Source organism: Rhinolophus sinicus, chromosome 15, assembly GCF_057876585.1.
Source record: "Rhinolophus sinicus isolate RSI-liver-muscle chromosome 15, RSI-T2T, whole genome shotgun sequence".
NCBI lineage: Eukaryota > Metazoa > Chordata > Mammalia > Chiroptera > Rhinolophidae > Rhinolophus > Rhinolophus sinicus.
The window spans coordinates 114,724,449-114,748,535 of record NC_142515.1 but is presented as its reverse complement, the minus strand read 5'-3'; the positions used below and the strand labels follow the sequence as shown (position 1 = coordinate 114,748,535).

The window sequence follows — 24,087 nt, the reverse complement described above, 5'->3', positions numbered from 1 at the left end:
GGTGAAAGAATACGGTAGAGCCCTTGGAAAGTACTGGTAGTGAAGTACCTGCTGAAACATCAGTGTGGATGTAATGAGCTCTTGTATTATATAATATAATAATTATTTTATATATATATATATATATATATATATATACACATTTTATATATATATATATATATACACACACAACTATTTAATTGGCTTCAAGAAAACAATCTCTTATATAAATTATTATATAATATTAATATATATGATTTACATAATATAATAATATATAGTACAGTATATTATATTGTATTATATTATATTAATGTTTGTATTATAACTAATTCGATAGAGGAAAAAAATGGTACTTTATAACTATGGTAAATGGAAAGTATGCAAACATTTTCAGTTAACAGCCAGTCCTGGAAAATTCAAGTATGAGAACACAAGCCAAATTTCTAAAAGAGGAAATAAATGACATTTCCAAAGGAGATAAGAACCCCTAGCTATACATGTCCTTGTTTCATATAGTCCCATTCTCAGATAAATAAATTCTGCCCATGACAAGTGCATGCGGTCACTGTGCTCAGTGAGGACAGGCCAATCAGAGGCGGGAAATTATGTTCATCAGTCATGGCATCTTGAGGAATAATTCTTTCTATCCATGGAGGAAATAGAAAACATTTTTTCTCTTTCTTTTAATCGAGAATGATGAGAGACAAAAACAGTTTCTACCTTCACAAGTAACAAATTAGGACAGAAAAATAAGCAATGAAAAGTCACTAGCTCGGTGACAAACCACGTGCCTCAGCTTTCACCAAAGTGGCCACTTATCAACCTTCTTCCATTTGATCACTTTGAACAAAATAGCTTCTGGCTCCACCGGACAAAAAAAAAAAAAAAAAAAAAAAAAAATCAAGGAGTGTTTTACATTAGTGAGTGGCTACCTAAAGGGTTTTAATAAACACTAATAATGTGATAATTTCTGTATTTCTTCACGAACCAATCACCACTGGGAGACTTGTCTTTCCCCTGGCAGTAAAGCCAGCATCTATTCATAATACCTTTCACTAGATTTCTTCCTCATTTAAGGCAAGCTTCAATAAAATTTCATTTTGGTTCTCCCTCCTCAGAAATCCATGAAAGCCTTGAAAAACATTTTGAGCATATTCTTTTTATACAATTTGATGTCCTCTCCACCACAGGCCATTATTCTCGTAACCTTGGTAAACCCTAATTTAGACCCACGATGTAATGCTTTCATATTAGGCTGTGCGAACAAGTTTCTTCCAAATAAACATGGTAGGGAAGTTGTCCTCTGAATGCCTGCGTACAGAGGAAGCTTTATCTATTACCCCTTTGCTGTGATAAAAGAGATGAGAAAACAATTTATGAGTCATTTCCATTCTGACAGATGCGACAGTGACTGGAAGTGTGCTGCCTGCCAAGAGCTTTTAGCAAGTAGGTTGTAACAACTAGTACTGCGTGTAAATAATAGATGGCTGGAATCTTAGGGGAAACAGTGGCAATACGAAACAATTTTTCGTACTTCTGATGGGGCTCTGCTACTCTTGGAATTCCCTGCCTTCCAGTAGAGTTTTGGCCTGACAATAAACAACAGTTTAGTACTTTATCCAATCCCAGCCAGGAGGTGAGTTCAACAGCAAGCTTTTGCAGATGTTCACATCCAATAATCTATCCATAATTGATGAAACAGGGAGGTCAGATGTAATGGCTGATACTATTCCAGCAACAAATAAATGGTTATTGACAAAACAAGCCAGCGTGGAGCAGAGCGCTGAGCAGTGACAGGCATGTGATGACGCTGAGCAGACACAGGGTTCCTCGGCGAGCCGTGTGGCAGGAGGGCCACACTGACACGGAAGCAGATGGAGGTGACTTGGAAAGGAAACGGGAGGTTGCTGGAGGACAAAACAAAGACGAAGACAGGCTGAGGAGGAGAAGAAAATGATGAACGAGCCCTGGGCAAGGCTGGGGACCCGGGTAAGTACAAATGCGTGGACAGTTCAGACACACCTTTGAATCTGTACATTGTGATCCACTTATCTGGCTGCTTTTATCCCCAGCGTGTTTGCACCCATACAGCTGGCTGTCAAACTGTGCAGGCCAGGTGACTGGAACACCGAAGTGGGGGCCTGGGATGCTTTGCTGCCCAAACTCTCCCATGACATTCACCGCTATTGTGTTTAACACCGCGGGTTCCTTTTCTCTTTTCCCTATGCATTAAAACGGAGCCTATGAGACTCGTGTATGCAATTTTAAGAATATTTTAAGATAAGCTAACGATGCAAAATTGTGAAGCTGGAAAATGTCCTAAGACTTGGACTAATCCTGACATACACGCTGCTTAAAATCAAATTTACACCAAAGTGAGGTGAGTGGAAGGCAAAGTTTTCTTTAATAGCGAAAAACAAATACTGCAATCTATTCACCTCAACCTAGGCAAAGAATATAACAAATGCATTAATCAAGTATACTTTTATTGACTGAATAAAATTCAAGATATTTAAACCTAAATAAACAGCTGAAATCTTACACTTCTGTTCCAGGGCTAAAAAAATAACATTTTTTCCACAGTTTACTATGTAATATTATAAAATGAAGAATGGTAGAATGAAATTGTAGCTATTATTGCTATAGGTAGTCATAAAGAGGCTTGGGACAGAGATGTTTTAAATATTAATATTCCTAAAATCACTTAAATCAATTTAACACTCTTTAGTGGTTTATTTAGAAGCATGATTTATTCTATACTTTGCAACCAATGCCTTTGATCAGCTGTGAAATAACGTATGAGCTGAAAAGAAAATGGCAAAACAAATTGCTGCTACCATTCTTACAGTAAGCTTTCGGTTTTATAGCTTAAAGTAGAAAATTACCCTTATGTGTGGCGTTTTCAAATTATTTACCAATACTTAGAAATGGAGAATTATAGAGCCCAGAAGGAATGGTGGAGATCATTTCTATAACGACTTGCTAGTTGCTATGCTTCCTCCGAGTGGGGGACCCCTTGTTGAGCAATTTCGCCCTGCTCCAGTCCCCAGGACTACCTCTGTCCCTGGGCTATCAGGGTAGAAGCTTGACATCACATCAGTTTGCTGTGGATCATGTTCTGATCTTAACTTTTGTTAAGGTGACCAGGCTCTTGCCGTGTCTCTTGAGACCTAGCTGCCACCTAGCTGTCCTAGCCCTTGGGGCTGTGTCACAGTCTTGTTCTTCTTGACTAACACTCTGTCTTGGTACCTGGCCGGGTCTCCATTTATTGAAAAGTCTGGAGACCTACCTTGCTGCCATGTCAGGAGTCCCGCCCCTGAGCCCCAGTCCCTGTGGCCTGGCGCTTGTCACTTGTCAATGGCGGTTACCGCCATTTATTGAGCAAAAACTACATGTGCAAGTATTTTGTGTTTATGGTGCATGTAATCTTCATAGAGCCCTTTGAGCTAAGTATTACTAGTTCCATTGTACAAATGAGAAAAGTGAAGCGCAGAGAGGTTGAGTGACTTGCTCTAGAGCACACAGTCCTACAGTCGGAGTAGGAGAAAGGATCTGAACTGGATCTCCTGCGTGTGGAGTCCTGCCTGTTTTGTTCTTACGCACTTGCTGGTGGATCACCCTGAGCATGACTGTTTGACCTAGACCTGCACGTAGAGCTTACTGCCTGCTGTCACTCCCGAGAAGCTGTTCTGTACTTATCTACAGGCGTAACCCACTGTAGCCCAGCATCTGACAGTCTAGATGTTAACTTCACATTTGCCTGGTTACAGCTTTGCTTATTACCAGTTGCTATTGTTTCATTACCTAATTATATTGGCCTAATTATATATCATTAATAATAGCTGATACTGAGTATTTATTCTGTCATCCCTCTGCCCGCAATGACCCCTTTCTCAGGAAAATAAATGCCTGGGTTTATAATGGACAAAAAGACTTTCCATTAACCCACCCCTATCGCTATGACTTTGGCTCCTCCTGTTCTGCTCCCCTTTGCTTCTCCTCAGTCTCACTCGTCCCAAGCCTCCCAGGCACGTTGCTACCTTAGGGCTTTGACCCTGACCATGATCTCTGCTTACAATGTGCTTCCCTCAAACACCGGCATGGCTAACTCTCCCATCTGCTCCCAGTCTTTCCTCAGATGTCAACTCCTCAACAAGGCCTTCTCGTATCACCTATTTAAAATCCCTCCCACTCCATCACTTGCTTTGGCTTTCCTGAATCATTCCTCTGCTGTACTTTTTTCCTTTCCCCATATCGCTCATTATCATCTCACATACTTCCTAATTCACTTGTTTATTATATTTGATCTCCATTATTTGTCTATCTCCAGTGGGATGGATCCTCTGGGAGGACGAAGATATCCATCTGTTTTGCTATTGATGTATTCCAAGTTTAAGACAGGACTTGGCAATAGGTGCTCTAAAACCATGTGCTGGATGAATTATAGATTGCTCTTAAGACTATAAAGATTAACTAATTTAATCTTCCCAACACCCCATGAGTAGGTATTAATATTTATTCTTATCTGGTTTAAAGGTGAAGAAAGTGAGGCACATAGAGATGAAGCCAGTGGACCCAAGTCTTACAAATGGTAAGTCATCAAGAAAATATTTGAGCCCAGGCTGGCTGCTTCAGAGCTAGCTCTCTTACCTGGCCCTCTCTCCCACCTCAGGGCCGAGACGGTGCCTGATAATGCCACCATATAGGCTGGGCTCTGAGTTCTGGCCTCTTTTGGTACTGCCTGTCCTATTGTCAACCAGTATTACAACAGTTATGTCCTGCAACAACATTGTTAAGGAAACTGAACAAAGCTTAATGACTCATCCAAGGCCAAAGAACTTGGTGACAAAACCGGAACCAGAACCCAGATGTCTGACTCTCAGTTTTGTGGGCTTTCTGATACTTTCACACCCAATTTTGAAGATCATAATGATTGCCTGGATGGTACTTTTTCATTCCCATATAATCCATTACAATAAACAATTAAAAAGTAATTTTGGCTCTGCAACCTTGTGACAAGTATTAATGCTTATTTACATAATATTTTAAAAGAAATGTTCATTTTTATAATATCTATGGTACTATAAACATATAAAATGAACATAATAAAGAGTCATTCTGCTGTAAGCTAATATAAGCTCATAGGGAAAATAAATATGTTTAATTAAATTTAGGAAAAATGTACAGCTAAATCATTTACCGTAAAATAATAAGGACCAATAAACCATTATCTCTTTACTATTCGATTGGAATTTTTATCAACATGCTATATTAGTAAGTAGCATCTTCATTTGACAAAGCAGGATGCTAAGACATTTGTCTGTGATCTGGCAAGTCAGCGGTGGCAGCAGGAATCGCATAAACCTTGCACTAACCCAGCAAATCATGCTTTTACTATTCTATAATATTAACCAGCATTTATTGAGAGAGTACACTATGCCAGATATAGTTCTAAGAACTTTCTTCATATTAACCCATTTAACCCTCACAACCACCCATGAATTAGATACTAGTATAATGCTTAATGCTGCCGGTGAGGAAAGTGAGGCACCAGAAAGGGAAGTCACTCAAGGTCACAGGATTAGGAGTGGCATGACCAAAATTTGGAGTCAGGTGAGGTGACTCCAGGGGCCATGCTCTTAACTACTATATAATACCATGAAAATGGTTAAGACGGTAACAGAGAGAATTAAAATCTACGGGAAGGACCCTATTTCCATCCCCCTCCTTCATTTTATCCCCAAATTATAAACATTCTTCCCTACCTGATTTCTCAACTGAAAATCTTAATGAACGGTACTATTTATGCTCGTTCCCTTGCGTTTACCAAGAGTTGCTAGTAGATAGGTAAGTTGCATCAGGAGCAAGAAGAGACTAGGGATTGTAGGAACAATGTATTGAACATGCTGATTTTGAAAAAAAGAATTCTATTACTTTTTCTTTTTACCTATGCATTAACTCTAGAGCTGCACGTATTTTACTGTCGGCAAAACATCCAGAGAAAACGAGGCAAAGTCAGCTAAGCAGTTAAGTCATAATTAATGAAGAGTCCATGGCACCCCATTGTCTACGCCAACAGAGGGTAAGAGAGATGGAAACGAGAAATGGGAGGTGAGAATTCCTGACATTTCTTTCTCTGGAGAAGCTACAAAGCAGTGAGGGGTCATTCCTAGCCCAATGACACTTGCCACGTCTATTTCCTGTGTTCTCTCACCCTCTTGCCCAAACTCTGTCTTGACTCTGAACTGGCCCAGCAGCAGAGGGCTTTTGTTTTTTGTTTGTTTGTTTTTTCTTTGTTTTTCTGTTGTTGTTTTTTTATGCTTCAAGTGTTATTCAACAATTATTTTTGGACAAGAATAATGAAATGTTATTTACGCCCATCAGTAGTTCATTGAGCGGAACAGATGAGAATGTTATTAAAAATTTGTATGGGAGATTTGTGATGAGACTCAACCAACAAATTTAAAATCATCTTATTGAAAACTCCTCCATTTGCGATGGGGTTAGCCATTGGGAGGGTGGCTCCCGCCCTGCTCTGCGTTTGCTGCTCTGTGACCGTGAGCTGGTTATTTAACCTAAGTCTCAGCCTTCTTCATTTGTGAAATGGGAGTAAGAGGGACTAGAAAAAACTAATATCTGCCTCATGGAGTTCTTGTGAGCATTAAATGAGATGACACATGTAAATAATAAGGTTGGTGCAGTTCTAGACACGTAGCACACAGAGACACAGTAGCTGTCATTGCTGTTCCAGTTAGGGCTCATGTGGTTCCATGGGGCAGAAACTACGTGGTCTAATTGAGGCAATCAGTGAAACCAGGGACTCAAGTGCTCTCAGGAACTGCTCATCTCAGACCCTGTGTGTAAGCTTCATCCTCTCGGCCTGCGGTGCTCATGGTCCTGGAAACTCCCAGGCAAACTCCTCACCAAAAAGCACAGGCTCTGATTTGAAAAAACGGAATTTCCAGGGAAGCAAACTGATTGGCTTAGCTTGGTTAGGGAACTTCTAGAGATTTGCTGGGGCGAGACGTAGTGGTGGTGGTGGTAATGTTGGTTAACCCCGAGGCTAGAGGCAAGACCACAGCTGGCAGACGGGTGACGGGGAATGGTGCATGTTCCGAAAAGACAAAGACAGCGGATGGCCTCCCGATTGCTATTTAAACCGTGCTGTTCTTCTCCCGAGCTGCTTCTCCTCCGGAGGCTTTCTCTCATCGAACAGCACCATCACACTTTGGATGGCTCGAGCACATACTTCAGGTTCCTCTGTCTCCATCCTGTCTCTATACTTTCATCTACTCAGCTAGAAAAACAGTAAAATTATATAATGTCTCTCAATGCGGGAGCTACACCACCACCACCTAAGTTCGTTCCTCACCTTAAGTATTTCAGAGGAGCCCTGTAATTGGTCTTCCCTCCTCCAGTCCCTCTTTTCAATTTGTCCCCCACACAACTGCCAGGCTATCTTTCAAAAAAAGTTCCTGCTCTGCTTTGGTCCGGGCAGATCTCATCCCATCACCCGTCTTTCCAGCCTCTCCCCCGACAGCCCCATTCTCCCAAGACTCACACTGCAGCACAGCTGGAATGCACTTCCTACCCTCCCAGGCCTTTACTCATGCTTCTCTCTCTCTACTGAGGGGACAGCTACCATTTATCTTGCGAGATTCAATTCAAATGTCATCGCCTCAATCTCCAAAGAAGATGAAGGACCCCTGTTGCTTCTCTAGCTTTTGGTCCCTGTTACAAGCATGGCACAAGTATGTGTCAGATGGCTATTTCCCCCATGGACAATGCAGGCTTGCAGCATAGTAAGAATTTAGTGGAGCATAAAGACATTGCCAGTCCTGTTATTCAACAATATGTACCAAACTGGAGTTTAAAACAAAGAACAGTCCGACATCAACACATTTACTACCTACCATTCTTGTTCATATGGACTTTGGCCAGATTTACTCGGATACGAAAAATTGCAGGGCTTTGGTTTCCTCCCTATTTTGTTGTTTTTGCTTTGTAGTTTATATGATTACCTTTCCACTTTATCAGGTCATCTTTAAATGGCCTTTATGACTTGTTAAGCATTTCATAAACTTCTTTACAGTTCTGGATTGAGATGAGCTGCTGAAATGCCTAACTGCTATTATCAATCCCATGCTGAAGATTTTTACTACGTACAGTCTATATAAAGCCTACTGAAAACATTAATTAAAGTCTTTAAATTTTAATGGCATGGAAAGAAATAATAGTTTACTTTTTCTTAACACAAAATCAATTTCCACACATCCTCGAATAAAGTTTCATTCAACATCGTTTCGTTATAATGTTGATGAGATGCCATAGAAGCTTAACTCTTGTTTCTATCAATTAGCCTGTGGTAAAATTGGTTCGTTACACCTAGTTTCACTTAAAGTCACAGAACCTACAGACATTAAGTGAGGAGTTACTGTATGTCAGCAGCAGAAAGTTTTGAGAATATATAGATCCATCACTCCTCCAAAAATGGAAAAAGAAAGTCATCCATTATTCCAGCTCCCACAGATAACAACTGAAAATAATTTAGTCTTTCTGTACATATGTATGTATGTAAACATATACAAACATGGTCATAACGTACATTGTTTTGTACCCTAATTTTTTACTTAATTTTTTGGTAATACTTCTATTGTTATAAAATAGTTACCTATTGTGTCAGTTTTTTATTGTCTGCATTATATTGTATTGCATCAGAGGACCCAACAATGTTTAATCACATTGTTATTGTACATTTACTCTGTTTCTGGATTTTCTCCATTATAAATAGCACTTATAAAATTGTATAAGCTTACAGCTAATTCTCTGTATATCTTAATAATTATGCAAACAATATTATAGCTAAATATGTGTAGACATTATTACTTCCTGCAGAAAACTCTCCATTAAGTAATTCCTGAGTCAAAAGTTAGGCAAAATTGTGAATCTTAAAATAGAACAGACCTTTATTGAAAGCTTGCTAAGTGTCAGGCACATTACTATTTTATCTCAGTTGTTTCTCACAGCAACTTTCTCATCCCCATTTTACAGTCATGGACAAGGAAGCTTATAGCAGTGATTTGCACAGGTGTAGTCGACTCCGTCAGTGCCCCTCCCATAAATTCTGCAGCCAAAGGCTGCCGACACCAACACCTGGAACTTTCTGTCCAACTGCTGAGCTCAGGGTAAACTAGAATTGCCAGAGAATTAGTCTCCCCAGAAGCAGCTCTCAATCAATGAAGGACGGGAATTGGGGAATAAATACACCAGCTCCCTTGTCCCTTTACTGGGATAACTGATTGGTTTCTGCACTGTTTCTCAACGTGTTCCAGTAGGACTGAACTCCATCTACCCACAGTGGTCACTGGCTGGTGGAACCTCTCCCAAATAAACTATGTGTATCCAAGGCCAGGTCTTGAAGTCTGCTACTGGAGAAACCCATATCAAGACATCACAGCTGTTCGTCTAATAGTCCAAAACTGTTCACCTATCTCAGCCCAACCTTTTACAGAAACACACAGAACGCCTTGCAAGCTTTGCAAAAAATATCTGAAAATGCGTATTTGAGCAAGAACCATGAGACACATTCAGGCTGCAATAAAAAGTAGTTTGTGATTTAAGTTATTTTATTTACTTTGAAACTCTAACACATAGAGTCAAGTTATCCACACTCTTTAGAGCAGGATACACTTTTATTATTGGCCTGTGCATGCCCCCTCAATTGTTCTTAACACATTTTTCTGCTTCATCCCTTTTTCCCGCTCTTGTTTCCTTTCCCCTCCTAGGCCCTCTCTAGTGTGTCACTGAAGAGTTTGTGGAGTGGGGCTGGCACACCACAGGCCAATCACACCCTGACTCTCACCTGCCCCTTCCTCTCTCTACCAGCTCCTACTTCTAACCACACTTCCCATTGTCTCACATCCTTGCCAACCTTTGACACTATTTGACTTTCTAATTTTGTGCCTCTAAGTCACGCTTTTATGTAAAAGAATATCAACTGTCTCCCTTGAAATGCTCACAAATGAATATACACATATAACCAACTCTTGATTATTTAGGACCTGAGCATCATTTTGTGGATGCTTGGTTTCTTCATTGTCGTCTTTCTCTTTCTCTGACTATCCCTAGCCATTATCATTTAGAAAAAAAAAGTGGGTCAGTAGAGGACGTTCATGGGAAAAATAAAGATCTAACCTTAAACAAGTCCAGTTTATTAATTATTCACTAAACTTTTATACGTTTATTAAGGGAGAAAGTTGAAATTACTAGGTAAAATAGTTTTTTAAGTATGTGGATTGAGTATATTAGGAGTATATTACTAATGTCATTTAAAAATATCTATTATATATTATTTTTATTTAGCGCCAATTATATTGAATAAGCTCTAAAGTCGATGTAACTGTTAAATGAAGATCAAGTAATTGTCTACGCTACAAATGCATTTGAGAATATTTTGGATAAGTTTTAAAATGTTGAATTACATACTTCTTTCTGAAGTTACCCCTTTTGGCTCAATCTAGAAAGAGGAAGTATGATCCACACACCACTGCTATTTAACACAACAAATCCTATAATCACCCCCGGTTCTTGCAGGTGAGGTGCCTCATCTTTTTTTGCAGCCTCTCGGTCAATGGGTGCTAACAGCTGTGCTGCTGCCTCCAGGTCTGCCACACAGTTAGTCTTCCAGTGAACTATGCAGGCTGCTTTATTGTTCCAGAGAACATTTTCATATGCGAGGCCTTGAACTTTAAGGAGTATACATACATTATGTTCCATATGTCACTACTATTCGGTATAATTAAGTCTTCAAATTTCAGAGTCTCCAAGTTCATCCTCTTTAGGATGAACCAAATAAAAATAACTGTTCCTTATTTTCTCTCAAAAGGAATATCAGACATTTTTGCACTATTTCTTAAAATGTGAATGACTGAAAACAAAAATTTCAGCAGCTTTGTAAAGAGCTATACTCTAGCAGCACTTTCTTTTTATAATGAATAGTAATAATCATCATGAAGTTTTGGTTAAAGTGGTATTCTAGACCTCAAGGGAATTTAAAACCAGCTTCCACAAAAAAACAAAACAAAACAAAAAATACCTTTTATTACTAGAATATCAGTGTTTACATTAATTTAGGCCATGAACTTTCTTTCCTGACATAAAACATCTCTTGATTTCCATGAAAGTCTACATCTTAGAAATTTTTGTCTTACGGATTACTATTTTTAAAAATACAGGTTTTCCTTTTTTTCTTGACTTTTAAATTTTTCTATAACCTTTTATCATTTAAATGACAAATACGGTAATTTATATGACAGACACCATAGTATATTCATTTAAAAAGAAAACAAAATGCGTGCTATTTCCTAAGCTGTAACATTGTGAAGAAAGAGAACCTTTAGGAAAATTAAATAGGGAAAATGTATAAAGAGAGTTAACTCCACTTTAATGAGGAAGTTAAAAAAAAAACACCATTCAATTTACTAAGATTCTAGTCTGCAAACAATCTTTGCTTCAGATATTTATATTTAATTATTACTGTAAGGTTATCTGTTTTACTGTTTTAGAAAGGTCATGATTTAAAATACAAAGATAATAGTAGCAAAATTATTACTGAAACATTTTACATTTTCATAATCTCCTAATTATTAAAACACATTTTTTATGAACTATTTAAAATGCTATTTTGCAAATAAGGCTAACTGTTCAAAAAGGCTTTAAGTAAGACGTACAGAATACACGTTATACCATACCGGAAGTTATTGCTTCATAATTTTGAGTAATATAATTCCATGCAGTTTGGAAATAAACCCATTTTTTTTGAAATTAGGAAATATGACTACTTTTTTTTAATCGATGTTTTTTCTAATCCTCTTATTTTTTCTTTTGCTTGTCAGATAATGGATATTGCAAACATTTCTCTACTTAGCAAAACATATGGAATGAAAAGGAGGTAGGTGTTATCTGTGTGCTGGTGGGAGTGTGTGTAGAGGGGTAAAATGCTACACGGAAAGAAGTCAGCACGACAGGGATGGGGGCGGGAATGGGATCTGTAACAGCTGGTCCTTTCAGACTCTCCAGTACACTGCCCGAGGTGGGTCACAGGACAAAAGGATAAAGCGGATGAAAACTCTGATGTAAAGCAGAAAATGACTGCTGAGACCCTTGAGCGTACACCTGAATCGTCTCAAGCTGAGTGGTGAGCCTTCTTTAGCATGCTTCAGAAGCCGGTGATGAACTCCACAGTACCAGGAGGCAAACTGGCTTCAAGCAGGCTTGTCTGCATGTTTTGTATAATGATAACCGGTGGTCTTCTGGGAGAAAGAGGCCATGAGTTCCTCTGCGGCAGCATCTGAGCTCCTCTCAGACACCCAGGCCATTAAACAAGAACAGAAGGGTCAATTTTAGGTAATGATTTCTAATTGGCAAGGTAAGATAACTTCTATTTAATGGGTAGGGAATAAACAGGTCTGATCTTTAAATAAATAAATAACTGCCTCCGTTTTTATTCAAGGAAAAGTGATTAGTAAATTAATAATAAAAAGTTTTCCGTAAAACATTGGTGTATCATATTTCCATTATAAAAATTTGTGCCAATACAAAGATAAGCACTGTGTAATGTACATGTGATATATTTAGTAAATTACAGTTAAGAAAACCATAAATATAAAGCAGGCACTTTGATTAGATAATAAATGTTACCTACGAGAGTACTGTTATCATTATTCAGTGCTAATTATAGCATAGCCTACAGTAAGAACAGTATCTTACATTTGAAAACTGTTTATAGTTTAAAGTGTAAACATACATGTTTTTCATTTGATCTTTACAAAGACACAGTGAAGCTGCCATTGCCATTCCTATTTTACAAACAAAATGGAGCCTCTAAGACGTTGCGTGACCAACGTAAGGTGAACAGCAAGTATGTGGCAGACAAGACCCAGATCCATGTTTTCTTTCTCCAAGTCTCACACACTCTTTCTATACCTTAGTCACCTCCCATATAAAGTTTGTACGTGAAAACCTACTGTCAGGTCAAATGTTTGACCACTTAACCATTAGAGAGCGATAGCTGCGTACACTTGAACTAAATTACAAAAAGTAAAGATGCTCTTTAACATGTAACACAGTTCCTGAATTAACTCCTACTTCCAACACTTTTGACTACACAGACTTTCACCTAAACATTTAACATTTTCTCCTATGCTTAGGCCCAGAGTAAAACCCAGAAATCATGATTTTGTAGATGTACTTGTATGACCATCTATCATTTTGGTAACTAATTAGTTTATGCAAATTAATGCTAATATAATATTAATGGTTCCCTACATCACAAACTTTGCACACATTTTCTTAGTGAATTCTCACAAAGCTGTGCTAGTTAGGCAGTAGAATTATCCCCATTTTATAGATGAAGAAACTAATTCTCAGAAAAGTTAAGTGGCTTGTGCAGTGTCACAGGATGAGGTGGGATTCCAGCCCCCATCAACCTGATTTTAAAGCCCATCCTCTTTACCATTTTGTTGCCGTTTCAGTACAGACTTAAACATACTCTCTGAAAGGTGACTCTAACCAAATACCATGACATCATGCTAAACTGGCTCCATGCTGTCTTTCTTCTCAGTGATTTCCACAGAGCTCAGGAAGGCAGGAAGGGGTGGAAGTGCAGAGGCAGACAAGCAATTGCTCTATAGACAGACCGATTCAGACGATATGCATTAGTAGTAGGTACGGTCTACCAGAAAGATTTATCATGTCAGCACATACTACAAACATACAGAACTTTGTAGAGTTGAAGTATTTGAAATAACGCACAAAGGAACTAAGTGAATACAGAGCTTCAGAGAGCTTCTTGATTTCTCTCCTTTGCCTTGGTTTCTATACTTTCTTTCCCTCTCCCTCCTTTTATTATTTTTTCTTTACATTTTTTTCTTCTGACATGTAGTTTTCCAGAATCTGTCACATATAGTGCAGGAGAATCAGAATGAAAAATGAAGTGTATCTGCTTCCTTGCCTCACCCAGCTTAGTAATTCTGGCATGGCCTGCTTGGCATTTCTTCCTTCCTCCCCCAAACCAGCCCGACCCTACTGGGCTTTATTATGCAGATCAGAGTTATAATTTTGGGGAGAGAGTAGGGATGTAAGGAATAGAAATGAACCTGCTGAAAAGAGCCACGATTTCTTGATCTGAGAGAGAAGAGGAGGCAGGAGGAGAGAGGGAAGGGAGAGGAGTGGTTGACAACATGTCAGTGGAATACAGGAGGGTAACGTTCGGGTTTAGGGAGTGACATGAAGATAAAGGCTTCAGAATATCTAGAGACAGACAAATTGAAAAAAAAGTTAAATGGAAGGATAGATGGTTTTAAAAGATAATGTTGCTTTGAGTTAAGAATTACATCTCTTTTACTGTTCTTTGAGGACAAGTAAGTAAATTGAAATTACTTTTCTTTTAGCTTGCTGGATTTTTTTTTCTCTTAATATGACATCATACTGAGAGTGAGCCGTGATGAACTCTGATTTATTCAGGTTGCATAATGGTTTCAGTGGTAGATAAAAGTCTTCACTCACAAAAGTGACTAAAAGGAAAACTTGTTTTATGAACGTTACTGTGGAATCTGCCAAGGCGCCTGTATATCAGCTAGAGTATCATTTGGGTTAAGAGTCCACTACTCCCAAGGGTGGAGTGACTTTTAAGGGAGAAGGCAACATACTAAATAGAGAAAGGAACTAAATGGGAACAACTGTAAGAATCATCTCCCCCTCAAACTTTGTTAGCTAACATTACAAATCAAAGAAATTCTTTGTTAGAAATGCCCTCATATATGACGGCCTTGTCTTTGTTTCTATCTAGTGAGTTGAAAGAAGAAATACAATTTAATTACAATTACTAAGTGAAACCCGAAGAATATATCATTTTACAAATAGGACCCGTATACTTTATCAACAATCCACGACTTGTTAGAGTACTGGTATAACTATCTTTGTGATACATTATTTGCATTTCTCTGTGAGATACTGCTGATGACACTAGAGAATTTGGGTAACCATGAATACATGTTAACACTAATGTTAGAAACGTTCCAAGCTATTATAAAGATGCTGACATGTATGTAAATAGAGCGATAGCTACTGTTTTGTATATGGAATAATTAAATAATAGTACATGTGATGAATCTTTTACTACTAAAAACAAATGAAATAGCAATAGGGTGCATTTTGATTTCATAGTATGATTTTTGATGATAGGCTACATTATTAATAAATAATAGGAAGCAAACAATGTACTGAAGCTTGAGTAAAGGTGGCATTCCTATAATTATTAGTGGAATAAAGTATTAGAGAAGAAGAAAATCCATACATAAAACCAACGTGTTGAGGGAGGCCCTTCCTTTTTCTTCAAATATGTAAAAATCCGTACAATATTTGATTGTGGAAGCTGGTCCAACCCTGCACAAAGCCTTAAATGCGATTTTTAGTAAAATGTTTTTCTCTTTGAAACCTTAGGACTTTTTATAAGATACATTTACCTTCTACAATTCAGAATTTACTCTACTTGGAACATCTACAGGTCTAAATTGATGATGGCCAAAGGGAATTACTATTTTTTCTCTCAGTGCCTGACATATGCAGGAAGCATTCTCCTTTTTAAATGTCAGGGTCTCCATGCCCTCCTGCACGGGTTTAGTAGAGTAACTATCGCTTCTCTTCACCAAATACCTTTTCCGCATTAATAGATATTTCAGTTCTAAATACACCCATTATTTGTTTTCAGTTTAGTTCTATTCTGTCATGGAGTAAAGAACTCTTTATCAGCAAGGAACAATTGACCAAACTTTATTCACATACTTGTCAACATATTCTTCCATTACATGTATTAATCATTTATTACCAAATTCAAGGCTTTAAATTAAGATACATTAGCAAAATCTCAAAATCTCTTCTGTTTCAGATCATCAGAACTATTAATTAGGAATATTGACTTGTAACAGGTTTCTCTAAGCCAAATTTCTAATGAAAAATTCATGTAAAAATCTTTAAATAGATGAACACCATTATTGGAAGGGAAAAATTCGTGAGAGGTGGAGGTTGAATCTAGAGGCAAGATACTGAAAATCTTAAAATACCCCAAATTATAAACTTAGATTACAAGCGAGAAAATAAAAACTGTATGAATGGGATTGGTGAAAATTAAAGCTAAATTGAATAAGCAAAGGGAAGGAAAAATGCTAAGTCTAACCATACACTGTCTCATGCTGGCTCAACATGACAAAGCTGATTTCTGGGCATTCTTACACCTCTTTACAGTCACACTGTGACAGACACACCATCGATGCTTTAAAACTGATGGACATAGTGTTGATAATACCGCTCAGTGTGGAAAAGTAGGATAAAAGAGGATTTCAAAAGAAAATATTTTTCTATGTTGAATTTTTGCTTTGTCATTAGATAACCGGGTGGCTATGCAATTAATCAATCAAGGAATCAACCTTATTTATGAATTGATCATGTAATTTTTTACAATACGCTCACTAAATAAGGAGCACCCTGTTCTGCTGTGGGTCCCTAATAGATGTCTTGTAAATGAGAAACAGTGCTGTCAGATGGAGAGAGACTGCAGATAGAAAGACACATTGTGGTTTGCGAATAGGTAGCCGATCACTTATGCAACAGGATTATTTTCACCAGGTCCAGAAACAAACAAACAAAAATGTGAAAGGGGATTCAAATGAAGTCTGAAGAATGTCCTTTGGCCTCTGAAAGGAAGCAGGGAAAAGTGGCTGAAGGAAGATGCCAGAGAGAATGAAAAGACATGGCCTTCAACATGAAATCAAAGCAAGATGTCAGGTTTTGTGGGAATCTGTTTCAGCACAAGAGCAAAACCAGGCTGCCCTCTCACATCAGCCCGAGCTAGAAGACCTCCACGCGCTGAATCAGGTACCCCCACTCCACGTCCATTCTCCACCCCAGCCACACCCCAGCCCCAACTTCCCATTTCTTGATGATTACTTGGTACCGGTTCCCTGCCTCCTGGTTTACAGCTCTGAATCTGACACCTTCTCGACTTTACTCTTGGCATCTTTTATCCAGACCTGACAACACATCCTTCATTGGCCCTGCAGCTCTGCTCGTGGGTCCTGCCCAAATCTTCTGCTTGGTTCCTACAAGTCCTCAGTTCTGGGTGAACTGTGTTCCCCGGAGGCAACAATATTCTGCCACATTCAAGACCTGGCTTCTGAAGACAGCCCTGACTTCCCAACTGCAAGGGCCACTCTTTTTACAGTGAGTGTGGCAGTGAGCCCGAGACCTGGAATATGGCCTGCCTGGTCCCCCAAGGCTTCTACCCTTGCTGGAGAAGTCAGTGACAAGGATGAACTAACGTGACCCTATTCCAGGTACTTGCCTGGGGGAGGGGTTGAGTTCTTCCTGGAAATATCTACAAGGAGCACTCTCATTCCAGCCCAAAACCTGGGATAAGAGGCAGAAGGAGTTTGCATATTTTGTTCTTTTAGACACGCCCAGTTTCCCTACTTTACATTCCATCAGATCATCTATTTCTGGTTTTCCTCCCACCTCCAAGGACACTCCTGCTGAATCCTCTTTGTACCTTCTTCACCCAGCTTTGCGTAGGCCTTTTTCATTCATCCCTGTTAACTCTAGAAAATCTCCTTCATTCCACAGCTTCAATATGCTGAAAGTTACAAATTTATACATTATCAAATTTATACAGTATCTCCAAACTAGATTTCCTTTTGCGCTCCAGACCCACACATTCCACTCTCCACTTGATCTCTCCTTGGATTATCTTAAAATCTCCTCAAATTCAACATATTCAAAATTGAACTCTCGATTCCCCCTCCCCCACAAGTCTGGGTGACCTTCAGCATTCTTTACCTCAGTAAATGACATCAACATCCATCCAGCTCCACAGCCAGGAACCCAGGGCCCATCTGGACACCTCTGCCTTCCTCTTCTTCCATATTTAGTGTGTTACCAAGTCCTTCAGAATCTACTGAATCTACTTCTTTCTATCTTCACTACTACTATTAATGCCCAGAGACTTAGGTCAGGGTAAAATAATCAAAGCTAATAATTACCAAAGGCTTAATATAAACCAGGCAGGCACTCTTTCAAAACTTTATGTAAATGACTCTTCTAATTCCCTATGCATTAGTTCCCGAGGACTGATGTAACAAATTACATTCATTATTAGACTATCCTATAGCACTATCATTATCTTGCAAAATTATAGATCAGATACAGTGCATGGCATGATACCTGTCATCCAGAAAATGCTCAATAAACAGCTGTGAATAAATTAATGAGATCATGTCACCAGCCTCATCAAAAGTCGTCAAAATTCCACATTGCTTTAAAAAATGAGTTTCACACTCCCCAACAAAGCTTTGAAGATCGTCCAACCCATCATAACATTAAAAAAAAAAAATCTTAGAATGAGGTAGCCTTCTAAGAATGTTTAGAAGTCATGTAAGGAGAGATTGATAAATTTAGCCACTTACATATTCAAAAGTTCAGTATGGAAAAATTTCCTAAACAAGGTGAAAAAAAACAATGGCCTACAAAAATACTCACAACACCTATTAAACATATGCCCAATTTCCCAAAGCTATAAATAGCTCCTGAGGAAGCAGGAAACTTCATTTATTGTGGTAGGAATGTAAACTGGTGAAGCTTCTTTGAAGGAAATTTTAGTAATAAAAATAAAAACATAAATTCATCTCCACTCTGCACTTTGACCTATAGGAATTTATAGATCATCTCTCAGCTATTCACTGCTGCACCCTTTGCAAGGAGAACAGATTGGAGATACCCTAAATGCCCCCCAACAGGAGACGGTTAAATCCATTACGATGTAACTGTGTCATAGGATACCATGAGACCCATGTTTGTATGTATTGCAACATAGAAGAGGTTAAGTCATTTGTGAGCAACAAAAAGGACACATATGTATTTGCATATATGTGAATATTTTTGGAAAGATAAACCAGAAAATTGTAACTGTATTTGCCTTTGAGAAAACTATGACACTGAGTACAGGGGTGGACAGAAGACTTATTTTTCAAGGTAAACTCTTGTGTTGTTTGTATTTATTTTGCCATGAGCATGCATGAAGAGGAAGAGAGAGAGAGAGAGAGAGAGAGAGAGAGAGAGAGAGAGAGAGAGAGAGAGAGAGAGAGAGAGAAGCTAGTTCTCACCTAATTTTCCAACTTGATCTCGTACTCTATCTTGTGATGCACTGGACAATTCATTACTTCTGAACCCAGCAAGCATGTTCATGTTCTGTGTGTGTGTGTGTGTGTGTGTGTGTGTGTGTGTGTGTGTCTGAGTGTGTGTCTAATGTTCTATCGTCCTCGACTCTCATGCTTTCTGCCTGTAGAAATCCTGCTCCTCGAAACTCTCTGTGCAGCCTCCCCGAGTTTTCAGCGTTGGAACCAACCACTCTTATCTCTGCACTCAGAGAAGCCCAGTTCATCCTGCTTTGTTTCAAGTTGGTCACCCTCATTAAATTAGCTCCTAAAGGGAACTGTGCATCTTGTTGACCTCTGTGTTTCCCAAACTTGGCTTTACTGAATGCATGTCATTAACTGGAAAACACTAAGTAGAAGACTCATCTAGGAAAACCTGTGTTCTACCATGACCCAATTTTAAGGGTGATAGAGAAAAATATCTAACTTGAATACAGGAATCCTCCTTAGCATGAATATCTAAAAGAGCAAATAGGAAATCCTCAACGCTGAAAATAAATAGTCTGTATCAAATAGGATTATTACAAGAGATGTACGTGAAGCAAAACAGAAACCTATGCTTTAAATATATGAGGTAAGAGAAGAATGAAAGAAAAATAATTTCAGTTGTAAAACAGAACAGATAGCTCTTGTCCTTTTTTTTTGTTTGTGTTTTAGCCAAACACACCAAACCTGGTCATAAAATATGCAGATAGTGATTTTTATCATGAAACCGGCAGCTTCTCAGATGGGGACAAACAATGCCATCCCCTTTGCTGCCCTGTCCCTCACCTTCCCCACCCCCACACACTGAAGAGCCACGCGATGCAATTCACTTTACTGCTTGATACCCGCAATCGTTTCTAAGCAGTTTCTTAAATCATACTGTAAGTTTATGTTACTTTTTTTTACTACTTACTTTTTGCTGTCATTTAAGCCCATTTCCTCTTGTCCGTGGTGACATGGGAATATAGAGGGTCACATTATATATTTAACTTTCATATATCCTAAAGCACTTTATGGTAATTTACTATATACTACTTTCTATAAACGTTAAAACCAATTTTTTTATGCCTCTAGAATATTGCTATTGTGCTTTAGACTCTATAAATAGGCACACTGACGTCAGGTCCATTTCTGTTGGCTTTGTAACAACATACAATAAAATCATATAAATATAAAAACTGAAAGTGGCAACAATTAAAAGTTGACTTCAACTTACTGTTAATGCTGTTTCATACTCTCCAGCAGCCAAGTGTGCTAAACCCAAGTAATAGGAAGCTTCTCCTTCCATCTTTTTGTTGTTTCCTAAAGTAAAAATGCAGAAAAATAACCATGACTTTAAAGAAATTGATTTATTACAACAGAGTCTTTGTTTTTTAAGACAGCAGAAAGTTACTATAACAAAGCATACACATTTATCAATAATCCCTGCAACCTAACTGTACTGATTAAAAAAGGCTGATGTTAATACAATTTACCTGGGTCACAGATGTTAGAGTGCATTTAGCAGTGTAATTATGAGGGGCTATCCTCTACATACACAGCCCAGTATTATTATCAATTTCAGATTCATATGTAATTTCTAAACTGGTCTGCCATGACATATATCATGCCATCTCCTAAGCATAGAATTTATTTACATTTAATACACTAAATATAACATAAATCTGATATACTTACAAAAATCATTGAAGATTCTTATACTTAAAAGGAACACTATTCTTATCCCACTTTTGGAAATCTTTGGCTTTCAGTGTTATCTAACTCCTGAGTAACACAAATGCTGACAGATCTGCCCTCATTTTTTTTTAACTTTTTTTTTTATTAGTTTCAGGTATACAAAACAATGTAATAGACATTTATACCCCTCACAAAGTGATAACCCCTTCCCCCAATCTACTACCCCTCTGACATCACATACAGCCATTACATTTCCACTGTCTCTATTCCTTATGCTGTACTCCACTTCCTGTGACCATATATATATATATATATATATATATATATATATATATATATAAAGTTATAGTTGATATTTAAAAAGTAAGTATCCTTAGATTTCTGAACTCTGAATTACAACCATGATGGATTTCGGCTGGAGCTAGCAATTCTCTATGCTGCACTCTCACCACTCAGTGAATTACCACCCGTGAAGGATGGCTCAAAGAAAACGGGATGGCAAATGCCAGTGGCAGTATTTTTTTTTCTTCTCTAGCAATTTCACCAATTGCAGAGAATTATACCCCTAAGATCTCACTTCAGCAGAGTTGATGGTGCCAGTGATCCAGTCTGGGGAATTTTAACTCTTAACATTTAGCTGGGCACTCACTTGTTCTCTGCTATAGGTTTATGAGTGCTTGGGTCGGGGTGGGACTCAGGAAGAGAACGACGGGGTGGAGGAAAGCCTATGAAAGAAAGCTGCCCCTTGAATGATGGCCAGTTGATTATATGTGATTTGTACTTGCTGTGTTCAATGCTGTAACTGTGATAGAGCTCAAACGAGAGCACCTGCTGATATATTATCATCATTTGCATCTACTCGCCATTTTATGTAAAGGGCAGCCCAGCAAAGAGGAGGAGAGACAGAAAAATCTACCCTTGTTGATAAAGATTTTGAAGCAGCTAATTAAAAGTTGGGTCACACCAAAGATTAGTTTTAAAATAGTACTTAGCACGAGAACTTTTCCTGGTGACTAGTTGAAGACAAAGTGAAAGTTAAGATAAAATGAACGCAATAAAATAACGGAGGAAAATGTCAGCCCAATTAAAGTTGAGTGACACATATACCAAAGGGAAAAAAAAGGCAAAATACTCTTTAGATTATGTAATTTGAGTGGGTTAAATCAATATTGACTTTGCTACCCCAATCAAGGATCATTTATATTAAAGAAAACACTATGTTTTAATTTTCAAGACTCTAGGAACTCTCCTTTCTTTGTGAACTACATTACAATTTAGCCAATGTGAACCGGAAGTAAAATACCTTTTCCTTTTCCTAATTGATATATTACTTTACATTGAAATTCCACATAACTTTCCATGTGACTAAAATCTGCTGCTGAAATTGATCTAAGAGATACCCATTTATATCAGTGTTTACCCCTGTAGGGAAGGTACTAGGTCATTCAATGAGATACATCTTCAATGGAGGTGATTTCCTGTGGGTATTCTAACTAATATCATTAAAAGACATAAAAGAGAGAAAAATCTGTTTACTTTTACTCTTTAGAAGACTAAAATCACACCCAAAAAATCAGCCTTGCTTATCCCAGATAAGCCATCAGTTACTCCAACAGAGCAAATATATACTGTATACAAGCCAATAAACTTTAGTTCAGCAGCACAACTTCGATCTTTTTACCTTATGAAAAGGCTACTCTGTTAACAAATTACTATATGATAATAAAATATTCCTGCATTTCACAGAGTAAAAGCTTATGAGCATATGTTCCAAATTTTTCTTTATGTTTTATATACTGGGGATGCAAAAAATGCATAAAATGCATACACATGACTTGTATTCATCTTCTGTTATCGGTATATATTATTACAATTTTAATACAGTTTTTTCCTTTCTTAAAATGTGTATTTTTTTTTCGGCACCCTCTGCATAGGTAGGTGATATAGAATAGTAAGGATATCAACAGCTCTCACAGCATTTTTACTGCTGTGACACCTGGGGATCACTGTAGGTCCGGGGAGGGGCCTGGGAGGCTGCTTTTCTTACAGACTTCTGGGGATGCTGATGCTGCCAGGCCAAAGGCCACACTTTGACAGGCAAGGGTCTAAAATATATCGAGTTCTATTTTCCTCTTACTCCTATGCATCATATCTTCCCTATTACCTGGAAATAGGGACTTTAGAAACAACAAAAGGTCTCTCAGATTGTAAGAATAATATGACTTTACACACACACACACACACACACACACACACACACTTTAGTTTTGCAAATGACCTTACCTCTCATTATGGGTTCATTGTTTTATAACACTACTCCCAGTGGGTTGTAATTTTGGAGATAAAGCTTTCAACAAACTAATGGATTTCTTGTTGTGAGCACTAAGGCACCTCTGTTTTACAGTGAAATTTGAAAGTATATTGATGGCATTTGTCTTTGCATTTCATAGGAAATAATCACCCAAACACATGACGATTTTTATGCCACTCTTGGGAGGAGCAGTGTCTGCCCATTAAAGGAAGCAATGTGAGGGTTCTTTTCCACCTACCTTCTTGGGCTATTTCAGAAGCTTTTATTAGAATTTTGATGGCCTGTTTGTAATCTTTATTTTCCAGCATTTTGTCTGCGAGTAATCTGTAGATCCTCAGGAGACTCTCGCTGGCCAACAAGTTGAGAAAGCGGCCTGTCTCATCCTTCCATATCCGCCCTTGTGTCAATTGATGGAATGCTTCATAATGCTCAGCAGCTTCCAGAAGCTGACCTGAAGAATAAAAGCCATTCATAAACATAAACCACAGGTCATAACATATTTTTAAAATTTTGCGTACATCTTATGTTTTACTATTGAGGGTGGGGGTGGTGGACCAGGAAATACAGTCAAGGATTTCCTAAGGCTGGAAGACTTAAACTGGAAAAAGAGCCACCTCCATTTGGACCTTAGATTGAGTATTGATTTTGGGTGAGCACCTGCTAGATGGATGTACTTTGGCTAATAGAAATTGACTAGGATTACGTATGTTTAGAGACAGTGCAAAATTCCAGTAATTATTATTAACAACAGTCACATTTAACATTACATATGCAAGGTACTGTGCTGTGTGCTTTATATTCATTTCTCATTTAATCTTTAAGAGAGTCCTGTGGAATAGGGATTGTTATGATTCCATTTTACAGAAG

The 24,087-nt window shown here is 38.2% G+C and overlaps 1 protein-coding gene and 1 long non-coding RNA gene across 4 annotated transcripts in view; one reads left to right on the top strand and one right to left on the bottom strand.

Annotated features, from left to right (window-relative positions):
- TTC29 (tetratricopeptide repeat domain 29) overlaps positions 1-24,087 on the bottom strand; it is a 347,147-nt gene that overhangs the window by 92,157 nt on the left and 230,903 nt on the right. For all 3 annotated transcript variants that reach the window (XM_019730723.3, XM_074338461.2, XM_019730722.3), the window contains 2 exons: positions 23,459-23,671; positions 20,449-20,534 (listed from right to left, as the gene is read on the bottom strand). In XM_019730723.3, the coding sequence (XP_019586282.3) occupies positions 20,449-20,534; positions 23,459-23,671 (299 nt within the window). The remainder of the gene's footprint in view (positions 1-20,448; positions 20,535-23,458; positions 23,672-24,087) is intronic.
- Positions 1,869-23,646, top strand: LOC109446899 (uncharacterized). Its single transcript, XR_012498200.2, has 4 exons — positions 1,869-1,974; positions 4,522-4,576; positions 11,880-11,935; positions 23,526-23,646. It is a non-coding gene; the product is annotated as an uncharacterized LOC109446899 (long non-coding RNA).